The 18,922-nt window shown below is 34.7% G+C and overlaps 4 protein-coding genes across 4 annotated transcripts; 2 read left to right on the top strand and 2 right to left on the bottom strand.

Annotated features, from left to right (window-relative positions):
• Positions 1-1,804: 1,804 nt before the first annotated feature.
• On the bottom strand, positions 1,805-6,473 carry LOC21410030 (aldehyde dehydrogenase family 7 member A1). The gene is made up of 15 exons (XM_024161364.1): positions 6,357-6,473; positions 6,107-6,244; positions 5,821-5,907; positions 5,331-5,462; positions 5,081-5,153; positions 4,865-4,887; positions 4,679-4,742; positions 4,254-4,299; positions 3,908-4,088; positions 3,617-3,793; positions 3,334-3,498; positions 3,074-3,214; positions 2,886-2,983; positions 2,330-2,479; positions 1,805-2,206 (listed from the first exon to the last, which is right to left on the bottom strand). The coding sequence occupies exons 2-15, from the start codon at positions 6,239-6,241 to the stop codon at positions 2,152-2,154; spliced, it is 1,527 nt and encodes a 508-aa protein (XP_024017132.1). The 5' UTR covers positions 6,242-6,244; positions 6,357-6,473; the 3' UTR covers positions 1,805-2,151.
• Positions 6,474-7,984: 1,511 nt separating this feature from the next.
• LOC21410029 (cation/calcium exchanger 4) lies at positions 7,985-10,476 on the top strand. The gene has a single exon (XM_010091873.2). It carries the CDS (start codon positions 8,374-8,376, stop codon positions 10,315-10,317), a length of 1,944 nt encoding a protein of 647 aa, XP_010090175.1. The 5' UTR covers positions 7,985-8,373; the 3' UTR covers positions 10,318-10,476.
• Positions 10,477-11,756: 1,280 nt separating this feature from the next.
• LOC21410028 (copper transporter 5.1) lies at positions 11,757-12,484 on the top strand. The gene has a single exon (XM_010091872.2). It carries the CDS (start codon positions 12,010-12,012, stop codon positions 12,436-12,438), a length of 429 nt encoding a protein of 142 aa, XP_010090174.1. The 5' UTR covers positions 11,757-12,009; the 3' UTR covers positions 12,439-12,484.
• Positions 12,485-13,542: 1,058 nt separating this feature from the next.
• On the bottom strand, positions 13,543-15,392 carry LOC21410027 (protein LURP-one-related 6). The gene is made up of 3 exons (XM_010091871.2): positions 15,091-15,392; positions 14,208-14,450; positions 13,543-13,727 (listed from the first exon to the last, which is right to left on the bottom strand). Exons 1-3 carry the CDS (start codon positions 15,301-15,303, stop codon positions 13,584-13,586), a joined length of 600 nt encoding a protein of 199 aa, XP_010090173.1. The 5' UTR covers positions 15,304-15,392; the 3' UTR covers positions 13,543-13,583.
• Positions 15,393-18,922: the final 3,530 nt, after the last annotated feature.

The following is an 18,922-nucleotide window of genomic DNA, read 5'->3' as shown; positions in this document are numbered from 1 at the left end:
TCGATGATATATAAAAAGATAACGAACCAAGGGATAAAAAAAATATATATATATTTTCAACCGCTTTTTTCTGGCAAAAATCACGAAACAATACCCAGAAATGAAAATCTGTAGATCATAATCAAAAAGAAAATCCTTGAACAACCCAAAAAACCCAGAAAACGGATCCAAACTCCCCCTCCCTGAACAACCCAGAAAACCTTGTTTTCAGATCTCTCTCTTCTCAATTCAAACAAAAACCAAACCCAGAACATGATCTCTCTCTCAAGCTCGAGGACCCAATTCCACAACAAACCTAGTTCGTCCCTCACCTCTCAAATCCTCGGCAGGGACAACGCTGCGATGTCGGAAATCTAGCTGGGGCGGGGTAGTGGGCTGCTGTGACGGCGTCATCTGGCGAGGAAAACCCAAAAAGCCCAACGAAGCTTCCAGATCCGCGCCATGGATTTGATGGGGTTTCTTTGAAAGATTCAGAAACCCTCTCTTTCAGAATTCAGTGCGTCCATGATTTTTTTTTTTTTTTTTTTTTTGGTGTTGATGGTCTGAAAATATTTGATTCTTGTGTGGTGAAAATTTATTTTTGATGGGGTTTCTTTGATTCTCAGCGAAAATTTATGATTCTGATTGTAAGATTATTTGGAGTGATTTACTTGATTTAAGTTTTTAATTCGTTAAAATATAATTTGATGTAAAAAAAATTTATAATACTAAAAAAATTAAATATGATTATATTTTAAAATTTTTTATTATAATAACGGTTTCATTTATTTTGTTAATTTAAGTTTAGAATTTGAGTTTTATTACAATAAAAAAATTTTATAAAAAGTTACATTTAATTTTTTTATTATAGTAAAAAATTCTCATATAAAGTCGCATTTTAATTTAAATTAAAAACTCAAATTAACGAATTAAATAATCTCAAAATTTAAATTTTAAATTTAAATTGATAAAATGAACGGATTTTAATTTTTTTTTTTTTTGAGAGAGATAGAGGGGTTGATGAGTTGTTAATTTTTTTCATCTTTATTTTGTAATTTTTAAATTTTTTAATTACTTTTTTATATATTTATTCATTATTAATTACCTTTAATCAGCGAACTAAACATTATTAATTACCCTCAATTTTGTAATTTTTAAATTTTTTAATTACTTTTTTATATATTTATTCATTCTTAATTACCTTTAATCAGCGAACTAAACATTCTTAATTACCCTCTGCCCAACAAAGCCATTAAATTAGAATTGTAACAAATTTCAAACGTTGTGATTGCAAAAAATAAAAAACAAATAAATAAGAACTAATCTGTCAATCTCGTTGATGGGTCCCATGACCTATATGATAAGATTAGATAACCTATATGATAAGATTAGCTATGTCCCTAGCATACCCAAAATAAATAAATAAATAAATAAATAAATAGAAAAAGAGCAATGTTGCATAGGCCTATGTTCCGTTTTGTTACTTAGGTCTATTTCACATAAGAATGAACAATTAAACCCAATGGCAAGAGGCGGAACTAAGGTTCGTTCATTTCGTTAATTTAAATTTAAAATTTGAATTATTTTACAGTAAAAAAATTTCACAAATAATTACATTTAACTTTTTTATTACAGTAAAAAACTCTCACATAAAATCACATCTCAACTCAAATTCTAAACTTGAATCAGCGAAGTGAACGAGACCTAAGCAAATCACTGCTTCTATTTTAATTATATTCTTCCTGTGCCACTTTAATAATAGAAGTCCGGAACAAAGACCTTTTTTTGGTGCTAAAGCCATAATAACAAAGAAAATGACCATTGCTTTTTCACTCGTTGAAATATTATAGCTTCCAAGTCTTCAATGGCCCCACATCGGTCACACGTACGCTATTAGCGGCTTTCCTAGCATCACATTTCAGCGTTTGCCTGAGTAGCATATAAGTCTCAAAGCTTGCCACTAAAATGTTACAAAAAAGAAAGTAGAAGAGAAACGCGAAAAAGCTTATTCCAATTATTATAACTGCTTTTATTTTATGAGACCGGAGATTAGTCCTACAACATCATTACAATATTGTCATAACACAATCAAGTTGGCATGATATGACAATTCTCGACTAGATCGCAGTTCAGACGGTATATGAACTGTTTTTGTCGTGATGTCTTGATTCATTAGCCAAAGTTTATGCCTTGAGCCAGTGGTAGTTCTGTTCCATAGTTGATTGTGCTGTAAACGCAAGGATTTTAAGTCATTTTGGAGTAATTGTTGCAGGTTTTCATGTAATGGTAAAATGAGTAAAATGATACAAGACACTCGAGCAAACTAGTCAGTTAAAACAGAAGAATTTACCAGGTTGAACGTCGCATGTATTGCTTCCAAGAGTCACTACCCGCTTCACGGCCACCGCCAGTTGCCTTTTCTCCACCGAAGGCGCCGCCAATCTCAGCTCCATTAGTTGGGATGTTTACATTCACTATGCCACAATCACTGCCACGAGGCCTACACGAAATTGAAATGAATGATGTATGAGCATCACAGCTTCAAATCTTTTGTATATCATAAATTCAGTAAAATAAAATGATTCTTCTCTCATCTTTAGCTGTGAGAACTTGACTTCAGGTCACAAACATAGAAGTATTTCCAATTTCCAACTGTCAAGTGTCCACCACTGGATTTTAGTATTTGGGATGTATTCAACTACATCAGAGTGAAAGCCAATTGAGGCTAGCTCAAGTAGTGTTTAGTGGGTATGTGAGTTGCTTTAAATGTGTTGAGTCTTGGATTCAAGTCCCAGGGGACGCAATTTAAAAAAATAAAATAAAACAAATCAGCGTCAAAACAGAGATGATGTCAAAAAGTTTTTTAAAAGTCAGAAAATTTCAATCTTCAGGCACACATGACTCACCCAATCCATTTGAAAATAGCTTCTGGCCTGCGGGTGAAGATTGAACTACTCAGCCCTTGCGGTACAGAATTGTTCAAGTGAATTGCTTCTTCCAGACTCTGCAAGTTATAAAACACAAAATTGTAGCGAAATCTGAAAAACAGATCATTAATAAAAGTGAACAAAGATGTTAAAGAGGTATAAACTACCCGAATTTTCATAACATACAGAACCGGAGCGAACAATTCTTCTTTCACTACGGAGGCACTAGGAGAAATCTCGACTATTGTTGGTTGTACAAAGTTCCCAGCTGACTCTATAACTGATCCACCGGTCAGAATTTTCCCTCCCTGCTTGCATAATATTGAACCAAAAGCTGCTTATAAGTGATACATTGTGTAAGATTTTAGAATCAAATAGAACAGAGAGATTCTGAATTTAAATTAGTTACAAAACATAGAAAACATGCCTCAGATTTTATGGCAGAAATCCCCTTCTCAAAATTCTCCCTTGAAGCACAAGTATGCAATGGGCCAACAAGGGTTCCTTTCTCCAAAGGATCTCCAACTTTGACTTGTTTGTAAACTCCAACTAATTGCTCTAATACATTTTGATATATACTTTCGTGAAGAAACTGCAGGTAGTTAGTGGCCAGACACACGCACAGACAAAAAGTAAAACAAATACTCAGTACTTATAGCTTCAATGAACTTCATGGAGAATGCAAAAATGGTAAACATAAAAATCTTTACCAATCTACGGCATGTTGTGCAGCGCTGACCAGTGGTTCCAACAGCAGCAAACAAAATAGAACGCACAGCCAGACCGATGTCGGCATCATCCATAACAACTATGGCATTGTTTCCGCTCAATTCAAGTAAGCTTTTACCGAACCTCTCGCTAACAGTTTGTTGCACCTTCAAACCCACCTGTACACAGGAATGGAGTTAATCTTAAGACCATTGTGATGGGTGATGTTCTTATTTGTTATATAATTAAAAGACGCAAGACACAAAAGACAACATTTGTATGAGCCAAAATACCTTTGAACTTCCAGTGAATGAAACTAGGGGAATCCGTGTATCTTTGGCTATTGCTTGACCAATTTCTGCTCCACCACAAAATGAAGTGAATATTGCACCGGGCAAGTTGTTTTTCTCAAGAACCTCAGCCACTAGTTTTGTGACAGCAATAGTTACCAATGGAGTTGTTGGTGCACCCTTCCTACAATACATAACACATTTAGCAGCAATGTAGCACAGAATCCACAACCCCTTTCAGAAAAAGAAACTTAAGAAATGTACGGTGTGATTTGATACCAAGAATACATGTCAGAAAATTAAAACAAACCGCGTGCAAAATTTAACTGCATTAAAGGAATAAACGTACCACACAACACAATTTCCACAGACTAAGGCAAGGCAGGCATTCCATCCTAAAGCACCACAAAAAGAAATATTACTATTGGAATAGCTGGAAGTGAGCATCATCATAATACAGGAAATTAATCACTAGTATAGCACTACATGCCACGTGCAGAACAAACTTCAGAATTCCATGATGAGCTAGTGATGCAATCACGTGTTTAGCTCATAATATATAATAAAAATCGTGGTTGACCTTTCAATCTACAACAGATGATAGTGCACTTATTTTAAGGTTTCACTGTAACGACGAACAAACAAAACGAAAATAGGGAGTATCTTTGCAATAACACTCAACAAAAAGGTCTCATATATAGAAGCATGACATGATCAACATAAGAGTAACTTAGTTTGTATAGCAAACTTATGAGTGAAACAATAGGAACGCACCAAGAACAGCACATGGGAAATTGAAAGCAGTGATCACTCCAACTATTCCCAGTGGGTTCCACACCTGGCATATAAATCATGCACGATATGGTCAACTGAGCATATTTGCAGTTAGTTATAGAAAACAGATCAAAGAAGTTATAGTGCTATCTTGAAGATTTTGATGGTCCAGTTTCAAGACTGCACCTCGAACATCATATGATTTGGACCTGCAAACAAGAAAGAAAATATAAATATATCAGTTAACATCTCAGACTAAACTCAATCAAAATGAATGGTAAACAAAAGATAATCGACAGTTAAAGCTTGGATGGACGAAAGACACAGTATTTACTTATTAACAGAAATGTCATAAAGCTATTTATATAAATAAAAAATACAATTAAAGAGCTGCAAACTCACGTTCTGAAGGTATTATTGAACCATTCAGTTGTCGGCTCAGCCCGACAGCATAGTCACACATATCAATAACTTCCTGGAGAAAAGAAAGGGGGGAAGCTCACAGTTACTTAAAATTTTACTATATTAAGACACCAGTTGGAAAATCCAACTTAACTATATTGAAGTTTGAACAACCGCTAAGATTCGCCTCAGAGTTTATTCATACAACATAAATATCAGATTGAGCCAATGAACAAGAGAATCACCATACCTGAACCTCACCAATTCCTTCAGGTAATATTTTGCCCATCTCAAGTGACACGAGCCTACCCAGATAATCCAACTTAGCTCTGAATGCATCTCCTATCTGTCTTACGATCTCACCTCTCTTTGGTGCAGGAACCTGTCTCAAGAATTTTAAACTGTCTAAGTAGTGTAAAAATTGGACTTTCTAAGAATTTGGCGTTCCAATTTCCATCTTAAAAGGTCATCCTATAAAGTTAAGTAACCCAATACCCTGTCTTCAACTCAATTCATGATACCATGTAGAAATCGGACTTCTAAGAGATTGGGTTCCATCTTTAAAAGACAACCCAATATCTAAGTCTATAACTACTTTTACATTTAGATGACACTAGACTCGGTTTTATTTTTATCCTTTACGCTTAGAACTGGTACCAGAAATAGCTTCTGAAAACATAATATGGGATAACTCTTGAATTGTTGTTGCATCAAAGAGCAAATAAAAACAGTGAACTAACACTCATCCATGTCTTGGCTGCTTCACTGCAAGCACGAAGTCCCGCTTCATAATCCTCTATTGAAACTTCCTTCACTTCAGCAACTTTCTAAATCCAAAAAACAAAAAACAAAATTAAAAAAAAAAAATCAGAAACATGGTACTAAAAAAAAAAAGCTAATGATCTTGAAATCTAAAACTCGACATTCAGTTTTGGATTTGCATATAACAAAATCATCAACGAAGAGAATCATAAAAAAAAATTAACGAATTGGGAAAATGATAAGGCGATAAAAAAAGAGGCGAACCTGGTTGTTAGAAGGATTGACAGTAGAGATGACTGGGCCACTGGCCTTCCACTCGCCATTAACATAACCACCGAGATTTACTGATCCCAGACCGATCTCCTTCAGAAACTCATACTCTTTCTTGATGATAACCATTCTCTGAAAACAACCCACGCAAAATCAAACTAACGAAACACAAAATCGGAGAAAAAAACTGTAAAAATTGCAAAAGCCAAAAAGAAATTACAGACAGCCATTTGAGAGCAATTACCTTGCAAATTCAATCGGAAAGAGAATATCAGAAAGTGGAATACGGAAATGCTTGGTGAAGAAAATGGGGGAAGGAAATAAGTGAAACGGGTTACGTGGGTTGCTCGCTAAGCTGCACTAAAAAGGAAACGAAAATATTATGATGAGAAAAAAAAAATAATTATTATATGGGTAAACAAGGATAATGAACTGATCGACAATGCTAATCTTACGTGGTTTGTAGTTGTTGGGCCAGAAAGCGCGGGTAGCGTTGCGTAATAGGATATTTGCATGCCACGTAGGATGGACTGGGCCCCATGTCAGTTATGCACGTGACTTTTGGCCCACAAAAGACAAGACCCAGCTAATTATGATTTTCTTTTTCTTTTTTTGGCTAGTAAGCTAATCTTGAATCTCGATTCTCGATTATTTGATGAATCGACTAAGGTTTTAGATTTTCAGGACCAAAAAATGAGGAGTAGCGAAGTAGTAATAAACATGAGAAGGTAGTACATAGTCAGTTTTTTAGTGGACGTTACGTCAGTTTTTTAGTAGACGTTTAGTTCATGAATTTAAAATTATGATTTAAAATTATTTTTAATTTATGTATATTTTTTATAAAAAAAAATATTATAACGAGTCACGAATTATGATCTAAATCATAACACGAATTCATTCACCAGACGCACATATTATCATTTTAGAGAAGAAAAATGGTAGTCATTCTTATCTAATTTATAAATAGGTGAGTATCAGGTATCCCATTAAATACTTGGTGGGACTTACTGGTTTTAATCTTATAAAGATGAATAGGTGTGCTCTTTAAAAAAAATTAATATATCACTTTTTGCTCAGAAGAATGTTAGTATGACGTGATCTTTGATAAAAACCACATGTCGTTTATGCATTAAACCAGTCAGAAAAAAGATGCTGGACTTGTGAGGCAAAATGACATTCTCGAACCAGTTAATCGTTATAAATGACATTCTCGAACCAATTAATCGTTATAAATGTTACCGTTGTTTTCTTTGCTTGCCGGTTGTTTTTTTTGTTTTTTTTTTTTTGTTAATGTAGGCCTTGTTGGTTCGTTTCATCTCAAATTTTTATTGTAATATTTTTTCTCATAAAAATTTTAATTCACTTTTTCATATTATAAAATTTTATTTTTTAATTTAAATTCTCAATTCGAAATAGCGAAACGAAAAATCTTTCTAATTTCGTGTCGATTTTTCATTCGTTTTGAAGTCATAATAAAGTACCATGGCCGATTTAGGATTTTTCTTCAATAAAAGGACAAGAACGTATAAAACGACATGAAATGAATAAATAACAACACTAAAAAACGACAGGAAAATGGATTGGCAGCACAAAAGAAATCACGAGAAATGAAGGAAACGATACGAAATTAGAAACTGACACTACAGAAATTAGAAATGAATGAAAGGACAACAACAGAAAACGACATACAATAATAACAAGGACAGCGAAAAGCTTCACAAACAAAAACGACACCGAACATGATGGGTAATTAGTTTTTCTTTTCCCCCTCTTGTTTGTTTCTGTTTACTTTGCTGATGAAGGTTGGAAAAGATAAATACACACTTGTTCAACCCAAACCAAAAACCATTGACAATTTGGTTGGGAAAAACCAAAAAGAGAGATTTTTCGCATTGGCAAAAAATATTTTTCCTTAAAAAAAAAAAAAAAAACTCTACCAATTCTTACGCGTGAGTTATGAATCTTATGATTGTACGACATTCTTGAAGATCATAAATAATCCAAATCCAAAGAAGCTGCTGAGAAGCTGCTCCTCTTTCTCTACAAGGTACTTGCAGAACTCCGATGGATAATATTTTTCTTGATTGAATTTGGCTTTATATGATCAAAACCTCGTGAACCCTTTTGTGTGTCGGTTGTCGTTTTTCAAATATTGCTTTGAGCAATAGGAATTAAAGCCTCCGTTTTGTTCTCCTAGTTCTCCATTAATTAGGGTTTCAATCTCAGAATTTGAAACCCTCGATTACTTTGATTGAATTGTAATGGCGATTTCCGGTGCGAGAAACCTCCGATTTCGTGGGGCTTTCAATGGAATTTGTGCTCTGGCGTTGTTTTTCTTGTTCTATAATCAAGATAGTTTCAAGATGAATCGCTTTGTGATGAATTCGAGTTCGGCATTTCCTTTTCAATTGAGCTACAGACGATCGGGTTTACGCGATCATGGTGGTCGGATTGAGGGTATTCGCCGAAGAATTGCCGAAACTGTTTCGAATAGTGCATCAAATACCAGTGATTTAGCCCTAGATGATCCCAAATCGTGTGCTGGCTTGTACAAACATGAGGGTTATAACAGCCACTGTGAGTATTTGAAGGCTCATCCCGAGTGTAGTTCAGGTGGTTTCTTCAATTACATTCCTTTCTTTTACTGTGATTGCAAAAAAGTTAGCCTTTTGGGATATGTAGTGTTAGTAATTTGGATGGCTGCACTGTTCTATCTGTTGGGCAATACTGCGGCGGACTACTTTTGTTGTTCCTTGGAGAAGCTCTCGACTCTGCTCAAGTTGCCGGCGACAGTGGCCGGAGTTTCTCTGCTTCCACTAGGGAATGGAGCTCCCGATGTGTTTGCAAGTATTGCAGCTTTTGTTGGAAAGGATGCCGGCGAGGTGGGTCTTAATAGTGTCTTGGGTGGAGCTGTTTTTGTTACTTGTATTGTTGTGGGTACTATATCTCTGTGTGTGGCAGATAAGGGTTTTCAAATTGATAAGAGATGCTTCATTAGAGACATTTGTTTCTTTTTTTGTACAATTGTGTCGCTTGCGATTATCTTGATGGTTGGTGAAGTTTCTGTTGGGGGCGCGATAACATTTGCTTCCATTTATGTGGTTTATGCATTTGCTGTTGCTGCTAATGAGCTTTTGAGGAAACACGCCAGGAAATTGAGGTTGGATGCTGTAACGCCGTTGCTTCCTGTTAGAGGAAGTATATTTTCTGAGGGAAGTGAGGAGGATGATTCTGTGTATGCTTCGCTACTTGAAACTGAGGATGAAACCGATGTACCACGTCTTCCAAATAAGTTACCCCAGTGGATGTGGGCTTCAAATGTCGCAATTTATTCAAACCAGTCTATGAGGGTTAATCCAGATAGGAATTTGTGGGGTTGGAATGATGAGGAAGAAACTGTAAATCGGAACTCCTTTTCTTGTTCAAAATTATTGTTGTTGCTGGAGATGCCATTGACGATCCCCAGACGACTAACTATTCCTATTGTTGAGGAGGAGCGGTGGTCAAAACCATATGCGGTTGCTAGTGCTTCATTAGCACCCATCCTTCTGGCTTTCTTATGGAACACCCAAGAAAACATTGGAAATCTGAGTGCAGAAATTGCATATTTCATTGGCATTGTTTTGGGTGGCGTATTCGGCGTGCTTGCGTATCTATACACTAGAGCTGGTCAGCCACCACGCAAGTTTTTACTTCCATGGGTTTTTGGTGGATTCTTTATGAGTATTGTCTGGTTCTACATCGTTGCTAATGAGCTTGTCGCTTTGCTGGTGGCTTTAGGTGAAATTTTCGGGATTAACCCTTCAATCCTTGGATTGACTGTGTTGGCATGGGGAAACTCGATGGGTGATTTATTGTCGAATACGGCACTTGCAATAAATGGAGGAGACGGTGTGCAGATAGCAATGTCAGGTTGCTATGCTGGTCCTATGTTCAACACTCTAGTTGGTCTAGGGATCTCAATGCTGCTTGGGGCCTGGACAAAGAGACCGGAATCATACATAGTTCCTAGAGATGGTAGCTTGTTTTATACAATGGGATTTCTCATGTTGGGGCTCATTTGGGCACTCGTTGTGCTACCGAAGAATGATATGCGACCCAACAAGATGTTAGGAGTTGGTCTCATAATCATCTATGTAATATTCCTCTCCTTCAGGGTAAGCACATCAATGGGCGCTGTTTCACTCGGGTCACTAGCGAAGTGACTATTGATGATTTCTCACCGTATTGTATAGATGGTTTCAGAGAGGCTATAAGAGGAAATTGCTCCTTTGTTGTGAAGTATTGACTTGAAACTGATTATGGACACTGTACATTGTCTTGCGGCTCTATTTTTTCATAGAAAAAAAAATGTTTTTGCTCGATGATCTATACAACATGTTTTTATGTTATTAACACGAAATAGAAACTTTTGAAACCGTTTTTCTCAACCCTTATCAGCAATACTGATTATCGACATGTTTTATATTATTAATACGAAATAAAAGTTTTTTGTCTGGTTTGAAAGAGGGGATACTTCTTTAAAAAAACTTTTGAACGCTTGTGCTTGTTGGATGTTGGTTGTAGATGGTTGCTGAACTCTCTCTAATTTTTTCCCTCTTGACAATTGTGAATACTAATTTGATGCTTCTTCATCTAGAGGAATTTCTTATCACTTTTTTTGCGCATTCAACTTTTCCATCTAGGTATTCATGGAGATAATATTTCTGTTTAGTTTCTTAACACCCCGTACATGTTTTCGACGTTGGATAGTGCATATTTTATCCTTTTAACCTGATAAAATTAGCTCTTTACTAATTTGAGTTCCGGGGAAATAACCCTTTTTTGCACGTTTTCAGAATCTTTTAAGCCAAAGACACTGCTATTTTTGCTAGATGCTCTGCAACGGCCTAGTTAATCAAAAATGAGTACAGCTTCAGAATTTCCGTGCTAAGTTGTATTAGTATAAAATCTTTTTAAGAGTTTGTTTCTCTAAAGAGGGTCCGTCAATACTCAATATAAAGAATAAAAGGAGAATATATTCGAATGAGTTTCAATCTTCTAATCTATCTTAAACGGTGGAGTATTTCTTTTTCCATACCCTCTCACATAATTTACGTTTATTATTACAATTACAATTACTATGAAGTTTTATAACCTCTCACATAAATTTTTTATTTATTATTAATAAGTTAAAGATCGACATGTTACTGCTCGGCCAAAGTACAGCCTGACCACAATCATCAATAATTAATAAGGTGCCTTTAGTTCATAAGAGTTTAAATCTTTTTATTACAGTGTATTTTCTCATAAAAAAATATTAATTTTGTTTAAATTTTCTATTCAAACTACATCTAAAAAAGTTCCGATTAAACCATGAAACATGATGGCTATAGTTCACATGTTTGTAAGCTTAATTTTTTTTGCTTGAATATAATATAGTACTTAGCTTAATTAACATAACAATGTATGTCCTTAAAAAAAAAAAAGAAAAAAAAAGCATAACAAGGCAACCTTGAAGACTTCCCTTGGAAAGTCTCGTCAGGTTTTATTTATTTTTTTTTATTATTATTTTTTTTTTTTATGTCCAGGGAAAAATAAAATAAAGAAACAGATTAGGTGTAAGAATACTTTGCCTAATTGGATAAAGACTCCGAAGCGCAGTCTAATTGGACGTTGTAAACGTCACATTATTACCATTGTAGAAACCCAATAATTAATAATAACTGGATTGGATCAAAAACGCAGAAAATTTCAAGTTTTGTCTTCCTTTCTTCACGTTATCTTTGTCGCTCTTTCTTTCCTTTTCTACTCTCCAAAAAAAAAAAAAAAAAAAAAAAAAAGAGAGAGAGAGAGAAAATCAAAATCCCATCTTTCCCCAGTCTCTGATAATTCACGATCTCAAAATCCGATCGAAAATGATGCACATGACCTTATACTGGAGCAAGGCCGTGACTCTCCTCATCGACTCATGGAAGACCGATTCATGGACGAGTTATCTCCTCACCTTACTAGCCTGTTTCCTCGTCTCGGCTTTCCACCAGTACCTGGAGGATAGACGGATCAGATTCAAAGCCTCCCTCGCCGCCGATCGATCTCCGCCGTCGATCGACGCGCCGCTCCTTTTTAAGCTTGGCGGCCGGCGAGGTTTCGGTCCGGCACGAATCGCGTCGGCCGTGATGTTCGGGATCAACTCGGCGATCGGATACCTCCTGATGCTGGCCGTCATGTCGTTCAACGGCGGCGTTTTGGTCGCCGTCGTTTTGGGGTTATCCGTCGGTTATTTCTTCTTTAGGGCTGCTGATGAAGAGATCGTCATCGTCGATAATCCCTGCGCTTGTGCTTGACCGAATATTTTTATTATTATTATTATTTATTAATTTTTTCTTTTTCTTGGGGTTAAGAATTTTCATTTTTGTTCCTCGTTTCTGTTTCTCTGTATAATAATAATATTATTATTTACCTCATATTAATCAAAGATAGATTTTTCTTTCCTCTGTTAAATCGTAAGCTCTGTTCGGATATACCATTTTTTTTTTTAACCGAAAATCAAATATACCATTTGATCTCTCACTAGTTTGTGGTTGGTAATTGAGAGTGTTAAATTGTTCGTGACAAACAAATTAGAAGTAAGAATGAAAAATGCCTCGTTCGTTTCGTTGATTCGAGTTTAGAATTTGAGTTTTATTACAGTAAAAAACTCTCACAAACAGTCATATCTAATTTTTTTACTACAGTAAAAAGCTCTCACATAAAATCACATCTCAACTCGAATTCTAAACTCGAATCAACGAAACGAACGAGGTCGAAATTTACCCTTTCTTTTATGAGTTATGTCTCTTATACGGAAAAAATCAAAATACCACTCAAAATGATAAAAACTATTATTTATTTCATTCCACTAAAAACTAAATAATTGATATTCAATTAATAAATAGTAAAAAAGAGCCCACAAAGACATCCAATAATTTAGAATGACAAATAGATATGCACAATATGATAAATCATATACTTTTCTTAATAATCTTTATTTGTTTTGCTTGAATTAAATTCAGAGCAAAGGCGAATATAAAACACATATGGGTTATTGTTATAGGTTGAGCTAGCAATTAGCTAGCAAGTGATGCTCCATTAATGAAAACAAAGATACTAATATGCCACAATTAAAATCATGTTAAGTGCTCACTATTAATTATTTTTTTCCCTTTCCAAATTATATATTAATCACGAATCATAATGAAAAAGTCTTGAAGAATAAGAATACATTAAAAGTCATAAAAAGAGAAAACCAATTACACTTTAAGCATCTTAATCCGCAAAAGCTTACTGTAGGAGCTAGAGAATATTAAGCTATCCTATCCACTAATTAAATCAATGATTACAAGCTTAGGAAGGAAAGATACAAGCATGATTAGCGAATTACATCTTAATTATTATTATTTTTAACTAAACCCAATTATTGGACTGGGATGATCAAGAGATCACTAATTAACTAGCACCTAGTGGATTCGCCATGTACGTAGTCTAAAGTGGCAATGACTCCGAAAACAAAAGCTTGATCCATGCCAGGTTTTACCACTACACGGTAAAGATCCTTGCTTGCCATTAACTCGTCCACCTCTTTCTTCGCTCCAACCTATGAAATTCAATCATTACATAACTTTAAAGTTTTTCTCGCTAAAAACTATTTTTTTTTTCTCGTAGCATGAAATGCGACCGAATTAATCTGCGAGTTCAGAACTCATTTTAAAAATAATTTTATTTTTTATATGAAAATAAAAATAAAAATATTTTTAATTTCAGACATAAATTATTTTTAAAAATATATTTAGTAATTTTATTAAAAGATTGTTTTTAATGTAAAAAAAACTCATTAATATCTCTATTTCTCTCTCCCTACTCGAGAGAGGAGAAAATGAAAACAAAAAATAAAAAATGATTAAAAGTCGTTTTTTATTTCTCTCTCATTTTACACTAAACTAAAAAATCGTTTTTATTTTCATTTTTTGTCTTTAGTGCGTCAAACGCCGTTTTAGAAACGTTTTTATTTTTTTCTTCTCAAAAAACGTGAAAAACAAAAACGAGATCAATTCTAAACATGGCATATACGCATTACCTGTGCCACAATATTGCCTCTAGAATCAACGATGCTACAATCGCGATCGGGGAAATAGCCCTTGATCTCAAAATCCCAATCCTTCTTTCTTTCCTTTGGTTCCACGCAGATTCTGATGGCATTGCTCCTTGCCAAACATGACTTGGGCTCTTTTAAGCTGAAAACCAGTTTTGCTGCTCCTTCGTAGTCAAAAGTGTAGCCCTTCCATGTCCTGTAAATGCTCAAGGCCTCAACCATCGCTCCCTGCATGCATATATATGTGTAAATTAGCAAAAACATGATTACTTATATGCATATTATTTACATGAATTTTTGCCTCACATCTAAAGCATTCTCAATACCTCGACGCATGTACAGTTCACTATGTTATGTGCATATAGTGGCGGAGCCACTTGAAGATGAGCGGGAGCCTGCCCCCACTCAAATTTTTTTGAAAAAAAGATTACCTTTAAAAATTTTAAAATTGTATATTTAAATATCCACTGAAATAATATATGTCTCTACTAAAATAAATATATTTTCTTATATGCCCCCACTAAGATAATTTGTTAAAAAAAATTTAGTGTACACCCCTGAAGTGAAAAACTGACTCCGTCACTATGTGCATAGACGACCAAAAGTCCTAGAACATGCTTATGATTTACGTATGCATGTATGTTTACATGCACATGAGGGGTTCTGTAATTATAAAATACAATTTATTGGCGTTGCTCGTTTTATGTTGGATTATGTTGGATTATGTTAGAATTATATCAAAATCGAATAATATGAAACTAATTAAAGAATTTAACCTTGATAAACGTCATGTTTAAAAATATCTATATACAATTGAAAATTTAATTTTCTTCCAGCTAATTTGCATGTGAAAATAATCTAGGTATACCTTTCGACGAATGAGAAGCAATGCTTCTCCATCGGAACCTCTCAGAATGAGCTCGTCTTTTGTGCCAAGAATTCCACAGCCATCAACCCTGAAAACAACCTTCTGGCTACAATCTGTCGCCACAAAACCTCCTCCATTTACCACATGAGGCCTCTTCCTTACCATGAACACCAATTGAGAAGATGAACAATATATCTTACTTACAATTGCCATACCAAAAATATTTTGATTGTTTTTCCTTGATATCGATAATTTTATGTTTGCTAACTCTACCTTAATTGCCTCTTAGTATAGTAATGGGCAACAATAATCAAGTTTCTGCAGCATGATTCATACAAAACATTCTTTATATAGAAAGAAAAAAGAAACGTTATGAAAACTAAGCTCAAGAAGAAGAATAAACATAACAAAAGTGAGGTTGCTCATTTCAAAGGTTTGGCGAAAGTTTGACTGTGGTGCAACACGTATTGAAAGTCGTGTAAGACTTAATATATATGTGTTGTAAAGCAAACTTGCTTGTGGAAGAGGATGATTGTTAGTTCACACGAGAGAGAGAGAGAGAGAGAGAGAGAGAGAGAGAGAGAGAGAGAGAGAGAGCGTGGACGAATGGAATTATTGGTTTCAAGTTATGAGCACAATGTTTAAGCTTCGGGGACAAAGAGAAAAAGAAGAACCTTTGAGAACTACAAGAAGAACCTTTGAGAACTACTCAACTAAGGATTAGAGAATCTCCAATAAAATGTTAAATTGACGTGTCAAAATTAAATTTTAGTATTTGAATAAGAAAATTATTCTATAATTTTATGTTATTTCTGGTGCTAAATTAATATATGAATACTTGATGATAAATTTGATACATATATGTTAAATTTTTACATTTAATTACTATTAGTTGATCTATTTACTTTTTCCATTTTATCATTACAATATTAACATTTATAAATTTCTTTAAAATCAAAAGAGCACCTTGAGACCATCTCGAGTGTGAATGTAATGGCAATGTTGTATTTGACACTAAATAATGAGAAAATGGGATATTTGAGATGTTATTCTGATTTGTACCCAATAAATAATATATCATCTTTTTTTTCATAATCATTAAGCTACAGAAGTTGTAAAAATATATTTTTAATTTAAAATAATTTTAAAACAGCAGTGTTGTAATATTTAAGCTTTGGGAATAAAGAGAAAAAGATCAAGAATCTTTGAGAAGTAATCAATCAAGAAATTCAAACGGGCTTCGTGTGACTTTTGAAATTTGGCAGCTCAACAACTAAAAGAAGGGAATATTTTCAGAGATTTCAAACCTTGTTGAGTTGTTTCTGGTGAATGAGAATCTGGGTACAATTTCTTTGAGTAATTTAAGGCCTTAGGGCATCTCTAGTTAGACTAGTAGTTGAATTGGTTAACGTATGGCCGGTCACCCTCAATGTCATGATTATCTATTAATTAATCCATTGCGATTATTAATATTTTCTCGCTCTCTTGAACTCATCCATTAGTTCGACATTCAAAATGTCCTTATCATGTGCCAACTTAAAAGGGAGGCCTTTATAAAAATAATCTAATAGAAAAACTTTACTCATAAAATGACAATTCAAAAATTTTTACTTGCAAAATGACTTTCTGAGAAGAAAGAAAAACGAAAAAAAAAAAAAAAAAGAAACCCAAAACCCTCTCTGAAGCTAGCTTCGTTTCTCCTCCCTCACGAAGTGCTCAGTCATGGCAACTTTTTTTGATTTCTTCACATTCATTCTCCCCAGCTATCAAAGCTCTAGATCCGCAAGATTGAAGAAATTTTTGTCATATTTTGTTTGATTAAGTGCTTTGAAGAAGAAGAAATTATTGGAAGAACTTTTTGGAGAACAAAATTTGGAAACTCCAGCATAAGGGAAGAGGAGATCTTGGAGGTTCTGAAGGGGGAGAGAGAGGAAGATGAGGATTTTGGGTCCTTCTTGGTCGTTCGTGAGGGCTCGAAGAAGGGAGGAGAAGGAAGAGAGCTCGAATTTGGTATTTGGCCTCAGGAAGGAGGCCACATCTGTTAATAATACCTATTAATTATATAATTAAGAATTTATTTAAATAAAATTAAAATTAAAAAGTCATTTTTCTAATTTTACTTTTTTACTCGGTTATTTTAGCCAAATTCGCCTAAAAAGTGTTAAGATCAAGAAAGAAAAATTAGAAGTGATTATCCAATCCGGATTCACTCATCATATTTTTCCTTCTCCTTTAATTTCTGTGGTCTTTCAAACACGTAACAAAACCAGTTTAGGCTATTTAAAAAGAAAAATAAAAGGGTTATTACAATAATCTTATACTTCACTGCAAGAATGAAAAGAACAAAAAAAAAAAATTAGTATAATAACCCAATCATTGAACTTTGCTTATCCGTCAGTAATACATTTTTGTAATAACTTCTGCAGTTAGCACTAAATTTTTGTTTCCTAATCACGCGCTAATTAAAAATAAAAAGAGACTTTATGTGTAACAAGAAATGAGATAGAGGGAGAAATTAGAATACAAGTCGTGGAGAAGGTGACCAAAACGATAATTAGTAAGGAAAAAGATTGTCTTCTTATATTTTTAAATATATATATATATATATATATTCATTGTAAAGGGAATCTTACCCTCTTATTTGTACTTTGTATTCATTTTCACCTTTTCCCCCCCCTAAACTCCAAAACCCCCACTTCACTGTTATTAAAATCATCTAACCATCTGATGTTACCCTATTTGTTATACCTTTATTGTTACTTGCTAGAAATAGACGGAAAAGCTGGATGTGGAGGACTAAGAGGGAAGAATGATTATTGCATATGAATAGGGGCAAAGTGAAAATAAGTGCACGTTTAGATATAAAAAACCTTATCCCAATTGACACCTATTAAATGCCGTATTTTAGAGCTAAATCGTACTTTTGACGTCTCTTTTTTTTTTTTTTTTTTTGACCAAGGTTGCTAGTAGAAAAGAGATTTACAAAGAAAATCATGTTTGTAACCGTATTTCGAGATCAATTCCCATTTATTTGTAATGAGACTGCAATCGTACTTGTCATTAGCTTATTAAATATGGTTTAAGATGAGGTGACTTTGAATTTACTTATTGGATGTTTGGTTCATGATTCAGAATAATTTTCTGTTTACGTGTATTTTTTGTGAGAAAAAATAATGTAACGAACCATTATTCGAATCATGGTACGAATTTACTAACCAAACATATTAGGTGACAAAATCTTGAGTCAGTGTTATTATCATTTCACTTATAATCTCAATAGATTCTGAAAGTGTGATTAGGTTAGAGTGTGAGCACACAATTAATCCCTGTATCTATACAACTATACAAAAGAGTGTATTGGTATACTTGAAAGCACTCATGTTTTTTTCCCCCTAAAGAATATAACCGGGCTCTGGATTGGACTCTAAAATTTGGGCCTTGAGAGTGGAACAAGTGCACAGCCCAGGTGAGCCCAAACGACACCTAATGGTACAGTTGATCCTTCAATTCACGCGGCAGTAGGTACTTTGGGAAAGAGCGGCATGCAAGCAATACATCTGACTGAAATGATATGTCGCTTCTGACCAACCCCCAACGACCCCACCATTCTCTCTTTTTTTATTACTTTTCTTTCGCAGGTAGAGGTGGGCCCACCTCGTGGTGCGTGCTTCACGATGCTCGAGCCGATCGAGCGAAGCCGAAGGTGCGCGTGGATTTTCCACTCGTGTACGGAACCAAACCCAAGTGGGGCCTGGGGTCCAGTTGTGGTGGGGCCATGTTATTGCTGACGTGGAGACATAGGATTGATCATGATCGGGATGAATGAATGACC

Source organism: Morus notabilis, unplaced genomic scaffold (genome assembly GCF_000414095.1).
Source record: "Morus notabilis unplaced genomic scaffold, ASM41409v2 Scaffold329, whole genome shotgun sequence".
In the NCBI taxonomy this organism is placed as follows: Eukaryota; Viridiplantae; Streptophyta; class Magnoliopsida; order Rosales; family Moraceae; genus Morus; species Morus notabilis.
Note: the sequence above shows the minus strand (reverse complement) of the source record. Positions and strands in the feature narration are given on the sequence as shown.

What these genes read in the sequence shown, in the direction of transcription:
- LOC21410030 (XM_024161364.1), bottom strand. Translation starts at nt 6,241, where the DNA reads ATGGTTATCATCAAGAAAGAGTATGAGTTTCTGAAGGAGATCGGTCTG. An exon ending in CAGCCAAGACATGGATGAGT is followed by an intron (nt 5,463 to 5,820) that starts GTTAGTTCACTG and finishes TTCTTGAGACAG; the next exon opens with GTTCCTGCACCAAAGAGAGG. An exon ending in GCTATTTTCAAATGGATTGG is followed by an intron (nt 2,480 to 2,885) that starts GTGAGTCATGTG and finishes AATTTCGTGTAG; the next exon opens with GCCTCGTGGCAGTGATTGTG.
- LOC21410029 (XM_010091873.2), top strand. Translation starts at nt 8,374, where the DNA reads ATGGCGATTTCCGGTGCGAGAAACCTCCGATTTCGTGGGGCTTTCAAT.
- LOC21410028 (XM_010091872.2), top strand. Translation starts at nt 12,010, where the DNA reads ATGATGCACATGACCTTATACTGGAGCAAGGCCGTGACTCTCCTCATC.
- LOC21410027 (XM_010091871.2), bottom strand. Translation starts at nt 15,303, where the DNA reads ATGGCAATTGTAAGTAAGATATATTGTTCATCTTCTCAATTGGTGTTC. An exon ending in TGCTTCTCATTCGTCGAAAG is followed by an intron (nt 14,451 to 15,090) that starts GTATACCTAGAT and finishes ATATGCATGCAG; the next exon opens with GGAGCGATGGTTGAGGCCTT. An exon ending in GAGGCAATATTGTGGCACAG is followed by an intron (nt 13,728 to 14,207) that starts GTAATGCGTATA and finishes TGAATTTCATAG; the next exon opens with GTTGGAGCGAAGAAAGAGGT.